A 25,763-nucleotide genomic window follows, 5' to 3' on the forward strand; every position below is an offset into this window, starting at 1 on the left:
ACAATAACAAATGACGCCTTGACTTTATGGGTCTCACAGTATAACAGGAAGAATTTAACACACATAAACATGCAATTTGGTGCAGAAGAACAATGGATGTGTTTGGACATGCCAAAAACCAGCTGTAAGTCTTGGCAAATTCTCTTTTCTCTGAGATTGTTTTCTGTGAAATGAGAGGGTTAGACAAATAATCCCTTTTCATTTATGACATCTTGCAATTTTTAAAAGCTTTTCAGTAACTATATAATAGATTAAGAACATGAAAAAATTGCAAAGTATTTGAGTTTTAGTTAATAAAAAATAATTATTTCAATGACTGATTTAATCAATGAAGATTGCAACCCATCTTTGCCTTCTTGTGTAGAATTCTTTTCTGTATACTTCATGAAATCTTCCAAGAAAGTCTTATTCAAGGTAATGTAAGACTTCTTCTGGGTCCTCATATTTTGTAGATACCAGTGTACCATTTGTGGTTTCCATTTGAAATCCCACAACTGTATGTAATTAGAATCTGCTCCTCAGAATTCCAATTCCCAGCATCCAACTTTTGTTCTCCCTTACATCCTTGCATTTTGGAGATAGGGACCCCACCTCTTTTTCTGCAAACGTGGCTGGGAAAGCTTGCTTTACTCAGGTTTTTACTTGTATTTTCTACTTCAAGCGATTATTAATAAATCTTATGAAATATAGTACTTGGAGTTATTGGATATTAATTTTAATCTCACTCTAACACTGCAACCTCTTTTTCTAGTCATAATTATCCACTACGTATCTTTCCACTGTTCTCTGAATCAAGTGCAATTTTAATTCTGAGACTGTGGTCTTCCAGATGGACACGTAATCATATTGGAAAGAGACATTTTAAAAACTAATTTTGCAGCAGGGAGCAAACTGGATTCACTGACAGTTCTATCAATCAATGAGCATTTACTAAGCATCTAAGTGCCCAACACTGTGCTAAGTATTGAAGATAAAAATAAAAGGGTTCCTGTCCGCAAAGAACTTAGTTCTATAGAGGGAGGGAACATTTTTATGAGGACACAAAGAACATATATGGGGGTATGATATTAGGAAGAAAGAAGTTCTTGAGTATATGGTATTTGAACCTAGAAGGAAACAAAGAACTATGAGGCAGAGTGTGGTAGGGAGTGCATTCCAAACTTGAAGGTCATTCAGTACAAAGATAGGGAAACACAAAGTGGAGTGTCATGTGTGAGGAAAAGCAAAAAAATTTGGCTGGTTTGTGGGATGCAGATAAAGAAGTAAATACATAATGATGCAAAATAGTGACCAGATTGTGAAGTTAGATTTTTTTTTCCTACGGACAGCAGGGAGCCACTGAAGTTTAACAAGTACAGGAATGGCAAAGTCGGGTCTATGCATAAGGAAATTAGTTTGAAAGCTATACACAGGGATGGACCGAAGAAGAGACCTGAGGCTGCTTCCTATCATAATTTGTTACAATAGTCCAAATGAGGTGATGAAGGCCTGAACAGTGGTTATGAGTAATGAAAAACAGATAGGAAAGATGGGGTGAAAAAGTGGGAAGACTTACCAAATAGTTAAGAATCTAGGATTATCTGGAGGTGTCAAACATATGCTTTTCTAAATCATACAAAGCCCACAAGGCTCCTTAGAGAGTTCAGTGGCACCCATGTCTAATCAAGTTTGACACTACTGATCTGGAGAACCACACAGTCAATAAGAAATCTCCCTTCCATTTGGATTTTGCACAAACTATCCCTACAAGAAGCTGGCAAATTTCTTTAGCAAGCAGGTCTCCATCATGACTTTGTATTTATAATCACAGAACCATTTAACAAAGTTCAAGGAATCTTACATGATCTTAACATAGGTCACGTGAAAACTAAAACTGTAACTTTTTTACTAAGTGCTATTGTTATAGTGAAGTTAGACCCTAAAAGTGTTTACTTGCTACATTCAGTCAATTATATGGCTATGAAAACATGACCTGCAAGCAAAAGCAAAAACAAAAACCAACTATGAAAGTCTGTCTTCTCAAATTTGCTTCAAAGATACCCTCGATAGGGTAATTTGGAACTATGCCCAAAGGGTGCTAAAAGACTGTCTGCCCTTTGATCCACCCATAGCACTACTGGGTTTGTACCTCAAAGAGATAATAAGGAAAAAGACATGTATAAGAATATTCATAGCTGTGCTCTTTGTGGTGGCCAAAAATTGGAAAATGAGGGGATGCCCTTCAATTGGGGAATGGCTGAACAAATTGTGGTATATGTTGGTGATGGAATACTATTGTGCTCAAGGGAATAATAAAGTGGAAGAATTCCATGTGAACTGGAATGACCTCCAAGAACTGATGCAGTGAAAGGAGCAGAACCAGAACATTGTACACAGAGGGATGCATTGTGGCACGACTGAATGTAATGGACTTCTCTACTAACAGCAATGCAATGATCCAGGACAATTCTGTAGGACTCATGAGAAAGAACACTATCCATATCCTGTGGAATGTGGTCTGTGGGAGTAGAAATACAGAAGAAAAACAACTGCTTGATCACATGGCTCGATGGGGATATAAACTAAACAATCACCATAGTGCAAATATCAATATGGAAATAGGTCTTAATCAATGACATATGTAAAACCCAGTAGAATTGTGCATTGGCTAGAGGAGGGGTATTAAAGAACATAAATCATGTAACCATGGAAAATTTCTCTTAAATCAATAAAAAGTAGATTTCAGGGGCAGGTAGGTGGCTCAGTGGATTGAAAGTTGACTGGAAGGCCTGGGTTTAAGCTTGGTCTCAGACACTTCCTAGCTGTGTGACCTTGGCTAAGTCACTTAAACCCCATTGCCTAGCCCTTACCAACGTTCTGCCTTCGACCCTTATGATTATGACAGCAAGATTATTTTAGGACTCTTTACTGACATGTTTTAAAAATCAAACTGTCTTTATTGTGTGAAGCCAGCCTTTGTCAAAACATCAACATGGTTCAGAGAACTATGTTTAAAAATGAATTCTCTGAAAAAAATGCAAAATTGTTTCATTGCATTAATGCACTGTTGCTAAATGAAAAGAAGTGCAAAAATGAAGGTAAAGGAAATATATCTCCTCTGCAAAGCACAGAATTCACAGGGAGATGTTCAAATTAATCTGATTTCATAGCACTTCCAGAGACTTTAGTTAGAAGTCCTTTAAGGGATTATAGAATTTAGACTCAACTCTTTTAGTGTCATGGAAACCTTTCAGCAGTCTGATGAATCTTATACATCATTTCCTCACAATATTTTTTAATGCATAAAATATACAGGGCTACAAGAAATACCAGTTACATTAAAATATCAACAAAAAAAATTTAAGTTCACATAGCCTCAGTTAAGAATTGTTGCTCTAATATAGTTATCAAAATATTTTTAAAATTCACAAACCTTAAAAAGCCATGCTTTACAACATAACCAACAGGTCTGGTCATATAGGTGCTATTAAGTCCCTTGTTCATAACTTGAGTAGGGTTGATTATTAAGTATCATTCTGACAGAAATTGACAGGAATGTAGAATATTACTAATTAAGAAATAAAAACTGTTTTCCCTATTTGCTCAATTATTGATAAAACGTAGTATTACAAATCCTTATGTATAATTCAGGGACTGTTATGTATGTGTCTGTATGTTTACAAATATTTTCTCCTTGATTATAATATCCACCAAGATGTCAAGAATTATCTCATATTTTTATGTCCCAAACATCTATGATAATGTATGAAGAAAATGTTGAATTAAATCATTTTTAGTCATCCTCTTTTTACTATATCTTCAAAGCACTGGATGCTAAAAAAATGTATGCCATCGTTAAATATATTTATTCATTAAAATCTTTTGCTTTCTCAAAAGGCAGTGATCCAACAGATAAGGATTTTTCAATTTTTCACTGGAGTGTAGAATTCTGGTTGTAGGATTGTTCTCAACAGAAATCTAGTCTTATTTTTCTGTATAAATGTTACAGGACTACAGAAAATGACTGTATGGGACCAAATAGCACGTCTTTCAAGATACTTCTGCAGACCTTCACTCTATTCAAATGTATAGCTGCACTATATATGTCTTTATCATAGACTATTACTATTATCATTTAGGGAAACTGATATACCTCCTAAATTGGGGTCTTCCATAAGAAACTGTTATCAGATACTACTTGTCATGACCTCTTATTGTTACCACTTTTGCTCTTATTTGGTGTTTTGCTTTTTTTCTTGTCTCTTCCCCATTCGAATCTTAGTTTTTAAGTTTTTACCACAGAAAGTTTAATTTTTTTAAAAATCACCAGCTAGTGAAATCAAGGGAAATCACATAATCCCAGAATTAAAAGGGAGCTCACTGGCCATCTAATACATACCCCCCCCAAAAAAGCCCACCACTATATATTAAGCAAATGGGCATTGGCATCTAGCTTTTGCCCAATGTGAGAATGCATAGTTTGGCTATACATATTACTAGAGAATTGAAGTTTTCTGTGATCATTACTGGAGGCAGAATGAAAAAAAAACCTCCACTGAAGGAAAACCTTCTAGAACTACCTCAAGAAGCAATCTATAACCTATTGGCACGATTCTTAATTATTGGAGCTCATATTCTTTGGGTCCAAAAACAAACCAACCAATATCAATGATCACACTTCAAAATTCCCAAAGCCAAATTAAGTTAAAGATAGGGCTCACCTCAGTACAGTCTCTTATCTCACACTCCCACTATCTTCCTGACATTCTGTTACCATCACTACAGAAGTAGGAGGTCAAATAACAATACTTGTTTTCAAAAAAGGTATCTCCCATGAATATCAAAATCATGTAAAATTTCTTTAAATATTCAACATTTAAAATGTTTTTCAGTATCTGCAGTCACCCATGTCTTTCTCAACAAACGAACTATCACTAGCTTATAGAATTTAAAATCTTGGGTAGTACCTATTTAGAAAAAGAAAATACATTTCAATGAAATTTATATAAGTCAAAGGTTGCTTTGTCAGACTCATTATTTAATGGGAGATCAAAAGTTATTTTGTCCTATATACAAAATAAGTCTTTAATCTCACTTCCAACAATGAAATCAAAACACAAAGACATTAGTCGGTGAAGTCTTCAAAGTAGATTTTATTTATACATTTGTTCATATGATTGTGAAACTGTTGAAAATCCCTTCCAAGACTCAACATTCCTGAAGGTTTAGGGTCATTGGTGGGAACCTGTGGGGTTTTGAAGGAACTTCATATATAGTGGATGTTTTATAGAGCTCTCACCAGCTAATTCACCAAGCAGCCAATTTATTTGATAGTAACCTTTTAAAGAAACTTGCATTTGGGTATATTTATATTGGCTCTATAGATATGGTCTAATAAAAGAAAATGCAGTTGAAAAAAATAGATTTCCCTAAATTTCCATTTGAGGTGGTTTAGAAAAACAATACTTCTAAAGATGCACAACTTAAATGATCTGCAAAGCTTGTTATGCTATTTGTATAGCTCAAGAAAAATAGTAGGTCCCACATACTCTATAACAGAAAAAAATCCAAAGTATACTGAAGTGTCATTAAAAAAACAAACGACACTAAAAAATATATTTGATGAGTCTGTTTTCCCACCCCCACCAAAAAGCCTAACCCTGTTCTGAAACAAAATGAGATCTGTATGAGATACAACACTGGACAATTCATTGGTGAATGAAAATTTCTGAGATTGTTGGGAAGGGGCCAAAATAGGTCATACTCAAAAAGGGATGGTTAACACAAGAGGTGTACTGTAAGTAAAGTGCATGAAAGGAAGCCTGCTCAGCTAAATAAAGTAGACAAAGCTCAGAAGTCAAGAGTCATTCACCAGAGCGGCAGCAGGCTCGAAAACCACACTGCAAATTCTGGCATCCACTGGCGGTTTCAGCATGAGGACCTGTGGAAACAGAAGAAATGTGAAAGGAAGAATTTTTTTTTAAAAGAACCTCTGAGGATAATCTAAGATCACTGGTATTTTAAGGGCTAACTGGTTGCATTTATAAGTTATATATTATTATATAACTAAGAAACACAAATTTTACTTTAAAAAAAAAAAAGAGAATATATTTAAAAAGCCTGACTTGCTATTATTCAAAAGTGGGTTTGAGAAAAAGAAAAAGAAGTTAACAAAATTTTATGCTCCCTGGTTGAGAGAAGAAAACCAATGAAACAAGATCTTAGGTCATAACAGGTTTGTTAAAATCCAAACTTTCAAAAAAAAAAAACATTAAATCTGGTTCATTTGTTTTCCCACATAATACAGTATAATTAAGCAATTGCAACAAACATCCCAGAAACAAAAACAAAATAAAGCTTGCACATATAATAGCAGCATCTTAACTCAAAATGTTTAAAGTAACATTTTTGTTAATAATCCTCATAATATAAATCCAGTTTTTAAATATTTGGCTTACATATAATATTAGCAATGAAATATTCATAAAACGAAAGTAGGGTGAATGGCACAAAGACCTTATGAGATTTATAATTCATTTACAAATCAGCAGCTACCAAAAAACTATCTATTTGCAATATCCTAGGCTTTCTGGATACCTAGTCAATCAATTAAAGCCCCAGAGGCATGGCATGAAGAGATAAGTTCACGATTAAATTATTACCATAGGAAAGGTTTCGTTTCAGATGTTTATATTTTAAAGTAAGTGGATCAATGAGACAGTTTACAAAAACAAATAATAAGGTTATGGTAAAGTATATTTTTATCAAACACTCATAATATGGTTAACACTTTATCCTAGGCTTTCTGGATACCTAGTCACTCAAGTGCCCTTGGGTATAACATGAAAAGTCAAATTCAAGATGAAATTACCATTAAAAAGGTTTCATTTCAGATGTTTAGATTTTAAAGTGGATCAATGTGACAGTTTTCAAAAACAAAATGAGAATGTGTGGCAAAATACATTTTAACTATCAAGGCCTCCTTAAATTGTATCTCATTCAAAACCAAAAAATTCAAAAGTAGTTGTGTTGTTTTTATCATCAAGTCAACCTAAAATAGTGGCAATGGTAATTCCTTAAGAAGTATTTGAATTTCTTAAGATGACCTCTATGATTTGTTTCATTCAACATGTTATCATTGAAAAGCCATGTTTATAGGGGCTTAGTGGATAGAGCACCAAGTCTGGACCAGAAAGGTCCTGGGTTCAAATGTGATCTCAGACACTTCTTAGCTATGTGACCCTGGGCAAGTCATTTAATCCAAATTACCTAGCCCTTACTACTCTTCTGCCTTACAACAAATACTTAGTATCAATTCTAAGACAGAGGGTATGGGTTAAAAAAAAGAAAAAGAAAATCCATGTTTACTACTCATGCCTAATTTCAGAACTTCACAAATATTCATATTACAATATTCATGTTTTTTAAGAAATTCAGTCTAAAAGATTTTTGCATAAATCCAGAGTTGGACTGCATTTCTGCCATCTTGGTACTAGTTGAATTAAGTTTGGAGAAGAGTTCTTTAGAGGATTAGCCAAAAAGGTGAATTTTTTAGCACTGGCAGCTCAGAAAAACTATCCACTAAAGAAAGCAAGGGTTAAACTTTATCAGTAAAGAGAATTCCAATATTTGTAGTGTCAAAAAACAAAACAAAAAACAAAACAGAAACAATCCCTATAGGTAGTATACTGTTTCAGAAAATTACAAAATTAAGAGCATTTGTGGTTTATCATACTTTTTTTTTTTTAACCATTTCTCAGTTGGATATTAATCTGTTCCTGGAGTCTGGCAAGCCATGAATTTGTGATCTCTGACTTACACCAATTGAAGTAACTGATCTTTCAAGTATTCAAGCAACATAAAAGACAACTAGAACCTAGGCAATCATTTTATAGATAGATACTTGGATGTAATTTAAACATTATTCTGGGAATCCCATGTTCTCACTTTTAGTGTGAAATCAAACTCAAACTGTAGAATAGGAAATTTATCAGTATAAATGATCAATGGAATTCAAATAAATATGAGTACATATACCTCAAAAGAATGTCAAAATATGTTAACTAATAAAAGATACAAACTACACATTTTTGCAGGAGTGCCTTTTCAGTGGCTTTTCCCCCCCAGATAGCAAGTCTGAAATTTTATGAACAAAGTAACTTGAAAAAATCAATCCTGTTTTTTTTTTAAAAGCAGAAATATCCTTTCTGAAAGAAACATGCTTAAAAGGCAAGTACCTTAACCTCTCTATGCCTAAATTTCCTCATCTCACAACCTACTTAAGTAGAGATGGCTATGCCCTGGATTATACCAGAACCGACAAATATTCCCACCTCTATGATCAAAGATTCCTACATTCCTCTATCTTATCATTTCACATTACTCCCCCATTTCTTTTATTTATCCAAATCTATTCTTTGACCCCACAGTAAATTCCAATTTCTCCAGCCCCTAAGTACTTTCTCAGGCTTCCTACTCCTTTTCTTTCTCTGCAGTCTCTATCTATAGGTATCAATTCAATCCCATACCATTCCCATGCCTCTGTAAGCCTTTGCACCTTTGTTCTATACATGTTTAGGTCTTACCAACCCTCTATTCTGCATTACTCCCATTATCTACCTCCTTTACTTGTCCTCACCTACTATCAAACAGGAAATACAACTAGAAACACAAATAAGCCCAATATGCAGTATAGATTAAGTAAACCACAATAAGCCCTTAATGCAGTAACCATTTTCTCCTCTATTAACTCCTATCATGCTCTACAGAGAAGCTGATCCAAACCTTCTTTCCTCTCCCATATGCATATATTCTACCTTTGATCCTTCACCATCTCATCTGAGGATGTTATCTTTTAAATGTAGAGAGAAAACTGAGATCATTCAGTGTGGACTATGCCTCTTTTCTAGCCTTCTCTTCCTTTCAAAACCGTTTAATATCCACCACACTCTCTTCCTTTTACTATAATCTCTGATAAGAGATAGCCCTTCTATTTGCAAAGTAGAAATTAGTTTCCTCCATTTTTAAAAAAAGGTGGGGAAAGGGAGTCTTCATCAAGTCCTCTCTTATATTCTCCCTTGGTACTGATGATGAATGAATGGTAGAATGAGCATCAGGCATGGAGTTGGAAGACCTAAAAGCCTTTGCATTTTTGAGTTCAAATCTTGTCTCTAATACTTGTGAATCAAACTCCAAATCCTATTAAAAAAACTAAAGAATATAAGAATAGAATTGCCCTTCCTCAAAATAATAAGTAGTATTTATTTAAAGCCCTCAGAAAGTATCACTTGCAATGGGGACAACTTAGAAGTCTTCCCAATAAGAACAGAAATGAAGCAGGGATGCCCATTATCACCACTATTATTTACTATTATACTAGAAACACTAGTGGTAGCAATTACAAAAAAGAAATTGAAGGGATTAAAAAGTAGGCAATAAGGAAACAAAACTATCACTCTTTGCACATAATATGATGGTTGTTTACTTAAAGAATCCTAGAAAATGAACTAAAAAGCTAGTGGAAATAATAACTTTAGCAAAGTTGCAGGATACAAAATAAACCCACATAAATCATTAGTCTCTCTATACGTTTCCAACAAAACCCAGCAGCAAGAGTTAGAAAGGGAGGGGGAAGCTGGGTGGCTCAGTGGATTGGGAGTCAGGCCTAGAGATGGGGGGAGGGGGGTTCCTGGGTTCAAATCTGGCCTCAAGACACTTCCCAGCTTTGTGACCCTGGGAAAGTCACTTGACCCCCATTGCCTAGGCCTTGCCACTGTTCTGCCTTGGAACCAATATAGAGTATTGATTCCAAGACAGAAGGTAAGGGTTTAAAATCTATTTGCCAAGACAAACACAGGAATTATATGAACACAACCACAAAATACTTTCCACACAATGAAAACTGGATCTAAATAATTGGAAAAACATTAACTGCTCATGGGTAATACAAGCTAATATAATAAAAATAACAATCCTACCCAAATTAATCTACATATTCAGTGTCATACCTATCAAACCACCAAGAAACTTTTTTCTTGAATTAGAAAAAATAATAACAAAGTTCATCTGGAAGAACAAAAAATCAAGAATATCAAGGTAATGGAAAAAAATGTGAAGGATAGGGGCCTACCAGTACCAGATCTTAAACTGTACTATAAAGCAGTGATCATGAAAACAATATGGTACTGGCTAAGAATCAGAAGGGTGGATCAATGGAATAGACTTGGAGTAAATGACCTCAGCAAGCTAGTGTTCGATAAATCCAAAGATCCCAGCTTTTGGGACAAGATCTCACTATATGACAAAAACTGGTGGGAAAACTGGAAAACAGTATGGGAAGAATTAGGTTTAGATCAACATCTCACACCCTATACCACGATAAATTCAAAATGGATAAATGACCTAAATATAAAGAGTGAAGTCATAAACAAATTAGGTGAATATAGAATAGTAAACCTGTCAGATCTGTGGGAAAGGAATTTAAGACCAAGCAAGAAATAGAGAACATTATAAGATATGTAAAATCTGCAAAAAATCATGCCATTACCCAATTGACAAATGGCCAAGGGACATGAGTTTTCAGATAAAGAAATCAAAACTATCAATGATCACCTGAAAAAGTGTTCTAAATCCCTCGTAATTAGAGAAATCCAAATCAAAACAAACCTGAGGTAGAATCCAATATGGCAGCAAAGGAAAGTAATAAATGTTGGAGGGGATGTGACAAAATAGGAATGCTCATGCATTGCTGGTGGAGTTGTGACTTGATCCAACCATTCTGGAAAGCAATTTGGAATTGTGCCCAAAAGGCTTTAAAAGACTGCCTGCCCTTTGATTCAGCAATACCTTACTGGGTTTGTACCCCAAAAAGATAATAAAAAATGTTTCTACAAATATATTTATAGCTGCGCTCTTTGTGATGGCAAAAAACTGGAAAACAAGCGGGTGTCCTTCAATTGAAGAATGGCTGAATAAATTATAGTATCTGATGGTGATGGAATATTATTGTGCTGAAAGGAATGATAAACTGGAGAAATTCCATGTGAACTGGAAAGACCTTCAAGAACCGATGCAGAGAGAAATAAGCAAAACAAGGAGAACATTGTACACAGAAACTGAAACATGGTGGAATGATCGAATATAATAAGACTCTGCTACTAGTAGCAATGCAATGATCAAGAACAATCCCGAGGGACTTGTGAAAAAGAATGCTATACACAAGAGTAAGAACTGTGGAAATAGAAACACAGAAGAAAAACATGGGTTTTGGTTTTCAAAGACTACTCAATTACAAAAATAATTAATATAGAAACAAATTTTAATTTATAATACATGTATAACTCAGTGGAATTACTTGTCAGCTCCAGGAGGGTGGAGGAAAGAGAGAAGGGAGAGAACATGAATCATGTAACCATGGAAAAATGTTTTTAAAAAATGGGGGAAATAACCTTTAAAAAAATTGTGAATCTAGGTAAGTCATTTATTCTCACCTTAGGTTTCTCATTTATAAAAAGCAGATAATTAATAGCAACTATTTCAGTTCTGAGAATTAAATACGATTATATAAGTCAAGCATTTTTTTTTACAAACCTTAAAAATGTCAATTCCATGTTAAGTTATTATTGCTTACCTCATCAGCTCCCATAGGTTTGATTATCATCTCTATGCAGATAATTTCCAGCACTATATATCCAACCCCAGGCTCTCTCATGAGTTTTAGACCCACATTATCATCTAGTAAACATTTCAAACTGATAGACATCCATAGATTGAAAACCTTGACATTATCAATTGACTTCTCACCAATCTACAATTTTTCAAGCATGCCAAATCTTGCCATTTCTGTCTTCAAATCATCTCTCAAATATGTCAACTTCTTATATCTCACAGTCACTATCTTAATTCAGTCCCTTATCACCTCTTGCCTATATTAATGAGTTGGAAGATACTTCAGAAATAATTCTTCTAATTGTTCTCCCTGCCTCAATTTTCTTACTAGTCCATTCTAATTTTACATAGCAATGCAATGTGATTTTTCTTAAATATAGTACTAACCATGAAACTCTTATTTTTAAATTCCAGTGTATATATACAAATGCCTTTATTTAGCTTTTTTTTTTTTTAACTTTTACTTTCTGTCCTAATAACAACTCTGAAGGGCAAGGGCTAGGCAACTAGGGTTAAATAACTAGTCCAAAGTCAAACGAGCTCATTAGGCAGTATTTGAGGCCAGATTTGAATTCAGATCCTCCCAACTACAGGCCTGGCACTCTACCCACCAAACCACATTGTTGCCACTCTATTTAGTTTTTTAACGTTTTTTACTACCTGTCCCCATCCAGTATTTCCAGTCTGGTTATGCATCACTCTCTTTCCTACATCTACTCTGCAGACCAGACAAACAAATCTTCCTGATGGTCCTCATACATGGCACTCCTCTGCATTGGCCATCCCCTGTGTCAAGAATACATTCCTCCTAATTTGTGCCTCAAAGAATGTCTCACTCCCTTCAAAAAATGACTCAAAGATGACCTGCTATATTTTGCCTGTCCTGATCTCTCCCAGCTGCTACTGCTTTCTCTCCCTACCTTGTATTTAAATTAGGGAATGAATTTAAATCCTTGAGAGAAAAGACCTTCAGATTCTGTTCTACTATTCCAGTTATGACATTCAACATTCATTAGTTGTGTGATTTGGGGCAAGTCATTTAAGCTTTCTGGACCTCAGTTTTTCTATCTGTAAAATAAAACTAGAAGAGAACAGATGGTTTGTGTAAAGATTAAAATTTAGGGGAGACTGGGGAGACTGAGACAGGTGAGGCAGGTAGAAATTAGTTTCTCTCTGCAAGAAGTATTATATTTTTTAGAGGTTTATTAAAGGTTGAAGATTAAAGAATATACAAGAACCATGTGCCTAGGCCAGAGGCCTAGACAAAATAACCTCACATCACGCAAGAGACGCACCTGCTCCAAAACGGAAGTCCAAAAAGAGCCAAGAGAGAGAGCCCCTTCAAAAGCCTTTGAATCAGCTTAAATACCTTCTCGATCTCGGCCCAGGTGAGACAAGGCATTCTGGGGAAGTGGAGCAAAGGCTCGTGGGGATTGTAGTCCTGTATTCGAGTCTATTTTTTACATTTGTGAGGTTCCTTCCAGCTCTAAATCTATGATACTATGCCCTGCCCCATACCTAAATATGACCTTGGCTCTTAAGATTTTCTCTCACTAATTTCTCTTAGTAATCTCATCTGCTCCTGGGAGTTAAGACTATCATTTCTATACCAATGATTCCCCAATCTATGAATCCAGTCTTCAACACTCCCTTAAACTCTAGCCCACCACACATTAATTGCTCAAATACTTTCCACCCGGACATCTCAAAGGCAACTTAAATTTAACATGTCTACAAAAGAACTCATCATCTCCCCCAAAAAAACATACCCTTCTCTGCCAATTTCTAGTGAGGACACCATTAACCTACCCTTCCAATCATCTGGGCCAGTAGGTTTTGTTGTCACCTTTCTAATTTTCTCATTTTGACCAGTTCTCATTCTTACTAATTGTATTTCCACATGTTTTTGCATCTATCATCCTCTTTCCACTGACACCACAAACATGAAATAGACTAAGGCCCTCATCACTTCTCCCCTGAACTAATAAAACAGCCTCCTTATAGATCTCCCACCTCTAATAATCTTCTTAAACACCCTCCACAAATTTTTACCAGAATCAATATTCCTAATGCATATATAGGACCATGTTACTCACTTGCTCAGTACATTTCAGGGGTTCCCTTTGGCATGTATAAAGCAATTTAAGCTCTCAAGTTCAGAAATTAAAGCCCTTAGAATCTGGCTCCAGTTCTTCTTTCTAGACTGAAGTACAATTATACTCTATATTCCCAGCCAAAAATGTCTCCTTGCTGTTCCCACTAAATGTCATCACATCTCCTCTCTCTCTACCTATGCATGTCTGGAATGTTTTCCTTCATCATTTCTGCTTCTTGAAATCCATGAACTAAAATCAAGACTCAGTTCAAGTGTTATGTTTGAATATACCCAGTACTCATGAGAATTCATGTCAAATAAAACACTGAAATCACTCTGAAGAGCTGGATTGTCACCCATTTTTTAAACTCTCTTGATAACACATTTAATGATCAAAATCAACTGTTCTCTCTAAAAATGACTTAAGAATTGTCCCTCTCAAAACCTCCTGGGAAGAAGGAAAGTATTTTGAGTTTCAAAGGGTTTCTTTTCAAGCAAAAAATAGAGTGCAATGTCACAAAATGAAAGGATCAAGAACCTAGAACTAAACTGAGATTACCTAATCCAACCCTCTCACATTTAAAGACACTAGAACTTGAGAATCACCTAATTAAATCTTCTCACATTTAAAGAAAATGGGGTTCAGAGACATTAAATGACCTGCTCAAGGACACAACTAAGGAATAGAGCTACACCAAATCCAAGGTTCTCTCCCTTCACTAAATTTGAAACTGTCAAAATAATAAAACAGGATTTGTCAGGATAAATTCTAATCCCAGGCATCTTCACCATCTAAAAAATTCAACTGTCATCAATAGCATAGCCATCTGGCAAAAAAGTTCTTGCAATACATGAATGTGTTGGCAACTCATGACTTGATTTTCCCTAATAGCTCTGACAGAGGGGCAAAAAAGAGAAAACAAAATGGTTAAAGCAATGATTAGAAACAAGTACTGCTTTTCACACTAAGGTTGGGTTATGTTGAACAAAGAGAAGTAGTTCTCAAAACGCAGCAGTCACAAGCATAGAGACCATTCAAAGTCAGCAAACTATCAATTTAGAACATCTCATAAAGGAATTAAGTTAAGTGGATAAAAGAAATGAATATACTATTTAAGTAAAATAATTCTTCAAATTATATTATTGATAAAAGATGTATACTCGTATTTTACTGCACAGCAAATAAAGTGATCCTTTTTAGATACTTTTATCATGAAGAGATCCCTATCAAATAAGATAATTACAATTAAAATAACAAAAAATAATTTAAAATAATTAAAATACTTGACTAACAAGCCTCATTATTATTATAATAGTTTAAATAAAATGTTATGTGATTATAAAACTTTTAAACTAGAATGTTTATGACTTAATTTAAATGTTACAGTACATGAAAGTAAAGTATAATTTCTGAGAAAAATAACTGAGTAAATATCATTGGAAAAAAAATAACTCTAAAGTCAAATCTGATTACTGTTCCTCAAAATTTATTAGAATGCTAATGTTTATCTAACTTCATTTATATCATTTTTGCTGTACATCTGAACTTACCTTAACTTACCTTTACTCCTCTTCAACTTAAATTAAAAACATAAAAGAGCAAATCATCTAAGGCTATATTAACCCCCAAAATTGTGAATTAATTTTCTGTGATTTTAAACATATTTTAAAAGGCAAGTAAGTGCTGTTTTAAAGGGCAGATAGTTGAAATACTATTGAATTAGAATCCTACAACAATAGAAAAATGTGTTTTTAAGTAATGGGGTATTATGAAACTGTAAGCCTTAAGATACAACTTTTTTGTCATTATCAAATTGAATTTATGTTCAAAGACTATTAAATGCCATATAGGGAAACAATGTGGAAAACCAAATTAGCTTTTAAATTAGCATACAATAACAAGGAGTGGATACCCAATTCCAATTTGTTTCATAAAGTCATTCCTCTTTCCCATCTTACACCCCACAAATGCTGACATCTAACATTCAGGAAGGGAAAGTATTCACATTATGTTAATAGCACTATTCATTTTAAGTATTGACTTCATTTATACATAATATAAAACCCACATCTTCCCTCAATAGGAAAAATGTTGTTGGCAAAAGGAAAAGTTAGTTGCATGAGTTTAATTCAATCATTTTACAAATAATTTTTATGAAAATTACATTCCTCCCAAGTCTTCAGTAAAAGACTAATGTCTAAAATTACAAAGATCCCATCTTTTGCATACTTCCTCAAATACATATATCTTATTTTAAACCTACAGAAAAACATACTTATTAGCACAGCTTTACCTTTAAAAAATAAAAATAAAAAACCACAAACAGGAAAACTAGGGAGTCAAACTACTTATACTAAATTATTACAGTACCTACATACATGATTAGACCTCACTAAATTCCAAGTGGCTGTTTTTAGAAGGTAAATAATTGTGACACTGTACAAAATTAAATAAGTACAATAAAATCTTACTAGTAGGTAATAAACAAATTGTCCAAATGCCATAAGGAAAAGATTATATTGCAACATTGCTTTGAGGGAAACTGGCTAGAATAACAGGGCACAAGTTTACATTACAAGGATAAATATTATAAAGCAAGCTTCCGTGTAAACTTTGAAGGGTTGCCATGTTTCTCAAATCATGTTAAAAAGCAAAGTTTAACCCTGATTTCAAAACACTTATTTTGTTTGTTGGTTTAAATTTTTCTGTGAATTAGTCTTAAGTGTCAATGAAATGTAACTTTACCTTTTCAATCCATACAACTAAAACTGAAATATTGTAACAGCAGGCAAATCCAAACCAATTTAATCCTATATTAGGTTGCCTTAAGGAGAAAGCATGATTAGAGTCAGGGTTCCAGTCTGATTTCTGACACATTCTCTAACTGGGTGATTATGGGCAAATAACTTCACTTCTCAGATGCTAAATAAATTGCTAATAGATAAAATCACCTGGCCTAAAAAGTACCAGTCAGATACCACAAAAGCTAAACTCCCAGGGTAAAAAGTGCCTTTATAAATACATTAGAAATTTTAATTTTACATCTGAAAATACTATATAATAATAATAATCTAAATTTTATGATGTTGTTAACTATTTCTACATATCTACTTAAGTCAATTTTACTCTCTGAACTTCAGTTTCCCAACCTATATTATAAATAGGTTTTCAATTGGATGATCACAAGATCAGTTCTGATGTTCTATAATTCTGTGAGATTTTTCCTTCAACCACAAACATTTCTTCCATAGAAAAATGTAGAAAAAAATGTGAAAGTTCATTTAAAAAACTCTAAATTTTTTAAACTCTTCTATAGTTAAGCTATCTATCTATACCTTTATAACAACTGTCAATCTGCAGGACCATCCATTAAATTTCCCCCAATGTCAAATGTAAGAAGTATTTCTCAATAATTATCCAAAACTGGGGTAGGAAATTCTTCAAATTTTCCTCTCAGTAAATTTCAAAATAAGTTTCTGATTTCTCCAAGGGGAAAAATAAATACATGTTAAGGATCTAACTAGATGACTTTTGAAATCCCTTTGAACTTTGGGTTTCTAATGCATTTATATATACATATGTAGCTATAGAGACAAATTAAGATATTTATTATAGTTGACCAAGGTTGACCAAATTAATAATCATTATATTCAATATACCTTTTTTTAGTCTAGATAATTAAAAATTATTTAGTATTTACAACTTCAGTATTCACATTTCTTGTCTAAATGGATTACTATACTAACTGGTTTTTTGGCTTTCATTCTATTGTTCCCTTCTTTTCACTCATACTGTAGTATCATTGATCAAGTAATATTCCTAATGTACTACTATGAAATTATTCCTCTACTTGAAAACCTTCACTAGCTCCCCAAGGTCCACTAAGTAAACTATTAAATCTTCACAGGCATTTTAACACATGTTTCCTAGCCTGTTCTACAATCTGGCTCCAACCTACACACCTAAGAAGCAGCACAAACAGCACAAACAGTAACAGATTTGGTGTCAAGAAAACATAGGTTCAAACTTTGTCCCTCATCTACTCAGACACTGAACCTGAAAAAGTGCCCATGGACAATCTTCATAGACCACGCACCTCTTTCTGAGAGTAAATCTTCTCAGGTTTTGAACTCTCATCCCAGGAAAGGGCTAACTTGAACTAACCTATCAAAGTAATCTTTTTTGTGTCTCCAGCCCTTGGGCAGTCCAGTAAAGGCTACAGAAATAAAGATAAATTTTTCACCCAACTTTACAGCCCACTGATACCCTTAAGAACATGTTTCATTCATCGTTCTGCCATCTCTCCTCCAAATTGCCCCCTAACCCAGCTCAGTTTTGTTTTTTAACCTCCTACTTTGAAAGAATAATCAGATTAATATTAACACTGCTTCTAGAAAGGGCATGATTATTACCCTATGATACAACTCATTACTCTATTGAAATCAAAACTTTCTTTTCTTTGGTCACCATCCCTACATGTTCTCTCTTTACAAAACTAAAGGTAAAAAGACTGGCTCACTTTCATATTTTTATCCCAGCATAGAAGATAATGTCTACCATAAAAATAGGTTCAATATTTTTTCATTCATTCATTTTCTGAAACTTACTTGATGAGTGACTGAGTAGTCATAAAATCACAGATCAAGTGCTCTGTGGGACCTTATAGGTCATATCATTTTACAGATAAGAAAGTTGAAAATAAGAGATATTAAGTGATTTGCCCAAGACCACATAGGGAGTTAAGTGGTAGAGCTAGGATTCCAACTTCAAGATCTTTTGACTTCAAATGGGCATTTAGTATTCAATTGTAAAATGAAATTAACATCAGGTGTAATACCTTCCTACACAAATCTGTTCTAAGGGTTGAAAAACTTAGAATACTATATATGTAGGCTATTTTTATTCCAGGTCCAAATCAGATGTCACCTCTTCAGTGAGGCCTTACTTCACCCCTTCCTGCTATACTCTGAAAATAAACTGATTTCCCTTTTATATTTAGTTCACTGTCCAATAAAACATTTATCTGAACTTTTCTCTATCCCTTTTATATTATAATCTTGAGAGCAATGGTCAGTATTATATGCCTCTTTGTATCTTGATATCTTACACATACTAGGTATCTAAATGCAATAAAAGCACAGAAATATTTTATTATTGTGAACAACATCATTTAAATCACTTCACAAGCATAACTTCCTAATTTGCTGAACCTTGTAAATAAGATATATATTTATAAATAATGTTCTATATACACATCAACATATCTATACAAATGATATCAGTGGTTGTTTTAAATTTCTATTATTTACAGTCTGGCTCTTTTTTTTTTTAAAGTAGGAAAAAAAATTGAAACATCTATTCTCCTTTAAAAGTTAAATGGAATTTACAAACACAAGTACAATAGTATTGGACTTTTAAAAACCAAAGGATCTTTTGATTTCTGATGACTATACAATTATTATAATATCAAAACCATTTTCACTGCTGTTTGGATTTACAATAAATTCAACAGGTTCCAAATTTTAAAATTTCATCTTCATCTAAACAAGAGTCCAAGGTGCCTGTTCATTTGCCTTTCCAGTTTGACAATCTTAGACTGAAGACAATATGGCAAAAAGAAGTACTCTTTAGCTTATTACTATTGATTTAAAAAGAAAGGTTTCTTTACCTCAATCTAGCCATGACCCTAATACTGCTAAAGTGGTCCCAGAAATAAGGGACCTGACTCCTAATTTTTCTGTCTACATTTAAACAAGAGTTCTTTTTCTTATTTTCCTAAAGTGAGTTGGTAATTTTTGCTCTGAGAAAAAAAACAACAAAGCACTTCCTCCATCCATGTAGGAAGTCAATCACATTTCAAAGTTATTTTCAAATATAAATCACTACCTGTTTTTCTTTCTTCCTTCCCCTTTTTTTTTTTGGAGGGAGGGGATGGGTGGGGAAAGGAGGACCTGAGGGTGGACTTTTAAGTAGAAATTTATGTTGTAGCAAATTGGCTTGCCTTATTTGTTTTTACTTCCATTTGGATGTTATTTTTTCACCTTAAGCTATACCTTGAACTTCATAGTAATTTTTTTAAAATGTCACTAGGATGATACTGGATGTTTGCCTCATTGACAGATTAAAACAACTAAAGCTACCCGAGTGGTCCTCCAAATCTTAAAAAATAGAAGACCTTCACCTTCTAGTAGAAAGAATTAATTATCAAAGACCCTTAAGGATTTTTATTAATGCTAGATTAATCTCAGGGAATTTAAGCATCTTAAAACTGAGATTACAACACCACAATTACCCACTCCTACAATCAAGTCCATTATCCAAAGAGTAAGAATGAATCAACAGAATTTATAAAGTAGCCTCTAGGACAGATTTATCTGCTCTCTAAACTCTAATGCACCCTCAAATAGTCAGCAAAGTTTCTACCCTATGAACTCTTACTTCCAAAGATTTAAAATAGTTCCGTAAAAAGTTGTCCACTAATCAAGGAAAAAGATAATGATGATATGAATTCTCACTATATTTTACTGACTGGTAGAAATGAGACCCCGTTAGCTCTTTTAGATTGTTTCTTCATATGGAAAACACAGTAATTCTATTAGGTGGTCTTTAAGTCAACATTTTACTCTGAATTCTGTTCTACTATACTTGTTTTTCGAATATGCATTCTAGTTTATAACTCAGCTCAGGGATAAACTCATGGCAGCTAGAGGCAAAGGGGTTAATGATAGGAAATGATAAGAGGAACACAGAAATAACTAGGAAATATAAATTCACACTCAATGCCCCGAGCCATCAACAGGGGAGGCTCCACCATGTTCCAGATGTTTCTAAACCTTTTGCAAACAATTAAACTGCAAATACTTCCAAACATTCATCAATTTGAATATTTAAATGATCACATGCTTCAATAAAAAAGTATTCACAAATAAAACTTACCTTGGAAGAATCTAGTAAATGTTAATGCAACTATTAAATTTATCAAAATACAAAAAAATGAATTTGAAATTTAAATATCCTGATGAAAAGATAGCTAATGCAATTAAGTATAAATACTAGTATTTTTAAAGCACAATTTTCAACTGATAATCTCAAAATTATTTCTCACACACACAAAAAAGAAACATTACCGTTAATGTTGTCACAGTAGTAAAAGTGTTCATCATTTAGAGAAGGACATGCTGAAACCAAATCCTGTAGGCCGGCACCAGTTACAGTAAGACAACCAGATAGATTAAGGTGCTCCAAATGAGGCAGTCCTCCTCCCAGAGTCAAAACCCTGTCAAAAGAGATAATCAAATCAAATTAACTATCCAAAAGGGAAGATTAAGCAAGCACTCTGATGGTCCACTTAAAGATAGTTTAGATTTTTCTATAATAATGTTCATGTGATCCAGAAATAAAAGTATTAAAGAATATTTATAAAACAGAGAGGCCAGTACAGTGGAATAGATAAAGAGAACTGGCCTTGGAGTCAAGAAGATCTGCTTTCAAGGACTGTATCTGACACATTCTAGAAAAGTAACAACTCTCACTGTCCCAGGCTATTTTTAAGAAAGGAGTTCTTAACCTTTCATGTGTCATGGAACCTTCTGCTGTTGTATGAAAAATTATAGACCCTCCTCAGAATAATGTTTTCAAATACATAAAGTACATATAATTATAAAGTAAAATACTAAAATAAAGATTAATTTTTTCCCCTCAAGTTAAGCAACTATGAAGCCAAGTGGATAGAGTTCTGAGCTTGTCATCAAGAAGAGTCCTCTTCCCCAAGTTCAAATTGGATCTCACAGTTGTGACTCTGGGCAAGTCACAACTCTGTTAACCTCAGCTCCTCAACTGTAAAATGAGCTGGAAAAGGAAATGACAAACCACTCCAGTATTTTTGTCAAGAAAAATCCAACTTGGGATTGGAAGGGAACTTCATGACTTGGTTTATGAAGAGTCTGACACAACTGAAGTGACTAAATAACAAAAAAAAAAAACCCTGCTCTAAGTTGCTTGCTAAAAACTCACCATAATCATGAAATCAGTTTTAATCACATACATACATACACGCAAATATATAAAATAAACATTTTTAAATAATGTATTTTAGGCAAAATTTTATTCAAGTTGACTGTTTAATCTCTTATGTTCTTAAGAACTCCTAATCTGCCTTGGTAAAATGTGTTGCAGTAACTCAAAATCCTTAAAAGAAAAAAAAAAGTTGCTTTCACATTCTGTGATTTATAGCCATCTGTCAGTCCAAATTAAAATGAACACTAGAATTTTTATTAAGTCTACTAAAAAGGGACAGCTAGATGGCACAGTGGATAGAAAGTCAGGCCTGGAGTTGGGATGCCCAGAGTTCAAATCTGACCTCAGACACTTCCTGGCCGTGTGACCCTGAGCAAGTCACTTGACCCCAATTGCCTAGCCCTTTCACTCTTCTGTCTTATGAGCTATTACTAAGGGAGAAAGTAAGCGTTAAAAAGAAAAGAAATCTTTACAAGATAAAATGATTATAAAACTAAAAGCATAAAAGAACCATAAAAATACAGAGCTATCTATCAATGAGGACGCAGTAAAAAATGTATAAAAGTTTAATACAAAAATATGAAAAATAAAGATGGAGGAAAGGGAATATTACATGTGAAAGCATGTCAAACACACAAAATATCATGTGTACTCACATACATCCCCAAAATTTAAATTAGGAAATACAATGCTTTAATTCAACAATTTCCTACCTCTTGGGGAGTGATGTTCACAACACTGGCAATTCTGAATTTCTGAATTACTGGCATAAGTAATTTAAAAATTCCTATTGCCCTAAAGAGGGTCAATAGGTAAATATCAATATGCCATACTACAGAAAATATTTCCATGAAAAAGTAAGGCATTTTAATTTTTAACAGAAATTGCAAAAAATCTTTTTTCAACATAACCAAAACAGTCTGCCTTGCAGGCTGCAAAGACAATTCTACTCTAATGCTCATTTCTAGGCATGGAGGTGAAGCTGGGATTTCTATGGCTATATAAACAAAAAGCAGAGTATTAGTTCTCATAGGTCTAATGTAGAATTAAAGGCTTCAAAAATATCAAAGGAGTGATTGACAAACTATCTTTCTATCATCCATTTAGACCAGCTAAGTTCAGAGAAGTTGACTGCCACAACAATACAGTGTTCGGGCCAAATCAATTCAGAAAGACCACTAAACAAGCATGAAAAAGTGCTTCATTTATTGACAATAACAGAACCCTGAAGTATTTAAATGTTTAAAGTGAGTCATTTCCTATTTACCAAAGAGAAAATAAAAATTTCTAAAGACTACTACTTACCTACTTGTAATAGGATTATAGTTTTCATTCCTGACACTGAGATAATGTTACTTGAAAAAACCTTGGGAAAAGGGTGGGACACTAGATTTGGACATAAGAAACTGGGGCTTAAATTCCAGTTTAATATATGCTGTATTAAACTGGGAAGTTCTGAGCCTGTTTTCTCATCTAATGGGAATACATACCTCTCCTACAAGCCTTCAAAGATTATACTCTGCAAATAAACTTACCTTGTAGATTATAAAGAGAAAGCAAAGTTTAAAACCAAAACTTCATCTCAAAATTTTGTCTGTCACTATTCATATGACCAAATGTCTGTCCATGTCTGATGTAGTTTAAAGTTGCCAATCTATTAATCAATCAACCAACAAGTGTTTGAACATCTATTATATGCCAGGCACTATTCTGCAAACAAATACAATAAATGAAACAATCTCCACTGTATGCTGTTTTAGGGTCACAAAGGAAAAAATGGAAAGGATATAAAAATGGATTATAAAATCATATATTTAGAGGGAGAAGAAACCTTAGAAACCATCAAGTTCCTTAAACAGATATCAAAAGGAGGGCCCAGAAAACTTAAATGATTTGCCAAAGAGCAGTAGTAGCAGGATTAAATTCCCAATATCCTCTGGCTAGAAAAAGTAGTCTTCACTACCCAGCACCATATCTCAATTCAATAGCTTTATTAAGCATTTATTATATGCAATGCATACAATTTAAAAAAACAATCATTGACTTTAAGAAGCTTACCCTTTTAGGAGGGTATATACTATGTAAAAAAATAATATAATTTAAGAATGAAGAAGGAAAAATCATTTGGGGAAGGGGGAATTGATCAAGGCTTTATAAATTAATGTGTGTAGAACTGAATGAGAAACCTAGTTAGGAAGGTAAAGAGGAGGAAGTACATTAAAGACAATGGAAATATATTAAGTTTACAAATATTTAAACTTTTCAATGGCTGGAAAGACAAAAAGCAGGTTTGGAAGAGTTAGATTTAGGGTTGGAAGATAACAAGGTTCATTTTGGACATGTGAGTTTGAGGTGCTAATAAGACAAATCCACAGGGAGATATTTAGAAAATGGCAGATATAAGGGTTAAAAGTTCAATTCAAACATTTATTAAGTGCTTACCATGCACAAAGGCACTGTAATAAGTATAGAAGATCCAAAAACAAAAAACACAATTTCTTTTAGTGAATTTATTATATTCACTAATTGTAATGGGGGGAGAAGGGGAGAAATTTTATAAATGTACACAAATAAGAAATTATAAAGTCATTTAAGGAGATTGCTCAGCAAATCCAGAGCAAATTAGGATCAGATCTACAGATCTTGTAACGTCTATGTAGCATGAAAAAGCATGGGAGTAGATAAGCAACAGAAAGAAAAGAATACCCCAAGACTAAGCTGTGGGGCATACTGTTAATTAATGAGCAGGAAATTGTTTATGGTATATTAAAGAAGATTCAGAAAGTCCAATCAGATAGGGAAGAGAAATAGAAGACAGTAATATCAAGAAAATAACTAATAATACCAATTAAAATTTAATGAATATTTTAAGGTTTACAAAACATTTCACACAAATTTCATTTGACCCTAACACCTCTGTAAAGAAGGTACAATTATTGCTAGTCTAATTTTACAGAAGGTTGACTGGCCTAAGGTCACATGACTAGAAAGTACCAGAAACAAAATATGAACCTAAGCCTCTCAATAAGTCCAAGTCACTTTCATACCAGACAATGCTTCTCTGAAAATCATGGGGAAAGAACATTAGTGGGCAGGTAAGGTGGATCAGCATTAAGAAAGTGGCATTGAGGCATTAAGAGGCAAAAGAGCACTATGCTAAGCACTCTATAATATTTATCCTCACAACATCCCTGGAATAGAACTGTTATTCTTCCCATTTAAGTCACAAAGCCAATAAGTATCTAGGGCCAGATTTTCTCATTTCTAGTCCAGTACTCTCTCAACTGTGCCACTTAGGAAGAAAGGGCTGTCAACAGTAACTAGAGAGATAAATAAATGATTGATAAAACATCATTAAATTTACAAGTTAAGGAATTATCGTTTCCGGGTTGGGGGTGGGGGTGGGGGGAAATGAGTCATCTAAACATGGGAAAATATTTCTAAAAATAAAGTTTACGTCTAAAAAAATAAACAAACTATCAAAAAAAAAAGAAAAGAAATGATGATCATAAATTTACCAGTTAAGATTTTGTTGATTTTAGAGCAGTTTCATTAGAATGGTAAGCCAAAAAGTCAAAGTAAAAAGTACATGGGACTGTAAAAAAACAAACAAAACACCACACATACACAAAAACTTTAAGACTTCAGCAATGAAAGGAATAAAACAGTGGGGATAAATGAAGTTTTATTGTTTTGTTTGTTTTTAAGACAGGGAAGATGTGGAAAGGAAGAGACAAAAGGAAATGATTGAAAGGAAAAGGAAAGCAATGTCAATGAAACATTTTAAAATACACAAAAGAAAAGCAGAATCATGCAAAATATAACAGGTTCAATTTCATAGAGGCAAGAGAAAAGGAGAAAAGGGGAAGACAGAATAGCATTGTCAGTAAGGAAAATTCCTGAAAAAGATAAGAGGGCATGAGATAGAAGTATCTAAAATTATAATACTGATCTTGATATTTACTTTCTCCAGTTTCTCATTTCTGGAAAAGAGGAAGGTTTTTT

At 33.7% G+C, this 25,763-nt stretch overlaps 1 protein-coding gene across 2 annotated transcripts in view; it reads right to left on the reverse strand.

Annotated features, from left to right (window-relative positions):
• Window positions 1-5,112: 5,112 nt before the first annotated feature.
• FBXL5 (F-box and leucine rich repeat protein 5) overlaps window positions 5,113-25,763 on the reverse strand; it is a 51,383-nt gene continuing 30,732 nt past the window's right edge. For both annotated transcript variants that reach the window (XM_007496706.3, XM_001363276.5), the window contains exons 10-11: window positions 20,870-21,018; window positions 5,113-5,920 (exon numbers count right to left, since the gene is read on the reverse strand). In XM_007496706.3, coding sequence (XP_007496768.1) covers window positions 5,844-5,920; window positions 20,870-21,018 — 226 coding nt within the window. In that variant the 3' untranslated portion in view covers window positions 5,113-5,843. The remainder of the gene's footprint in view (window positions 5,921-20,869; window positions 21,019-25,763) is intronic.

The sequence above is a fragment of the Monodelphis domestica genome, chromosome 6 (assembly GCF_027887165.1).
Source record: "Monodelphis domestica isolate mMonDom1 chromosome 6, mMonDom1.pri, whole genome shotgun sequence".
NCBI lineage: Eukaryota > Metazoa > Chordata > Mammalia > Didelphimorphia > Didelphidae > Monodelphis > Monodelphis domestica.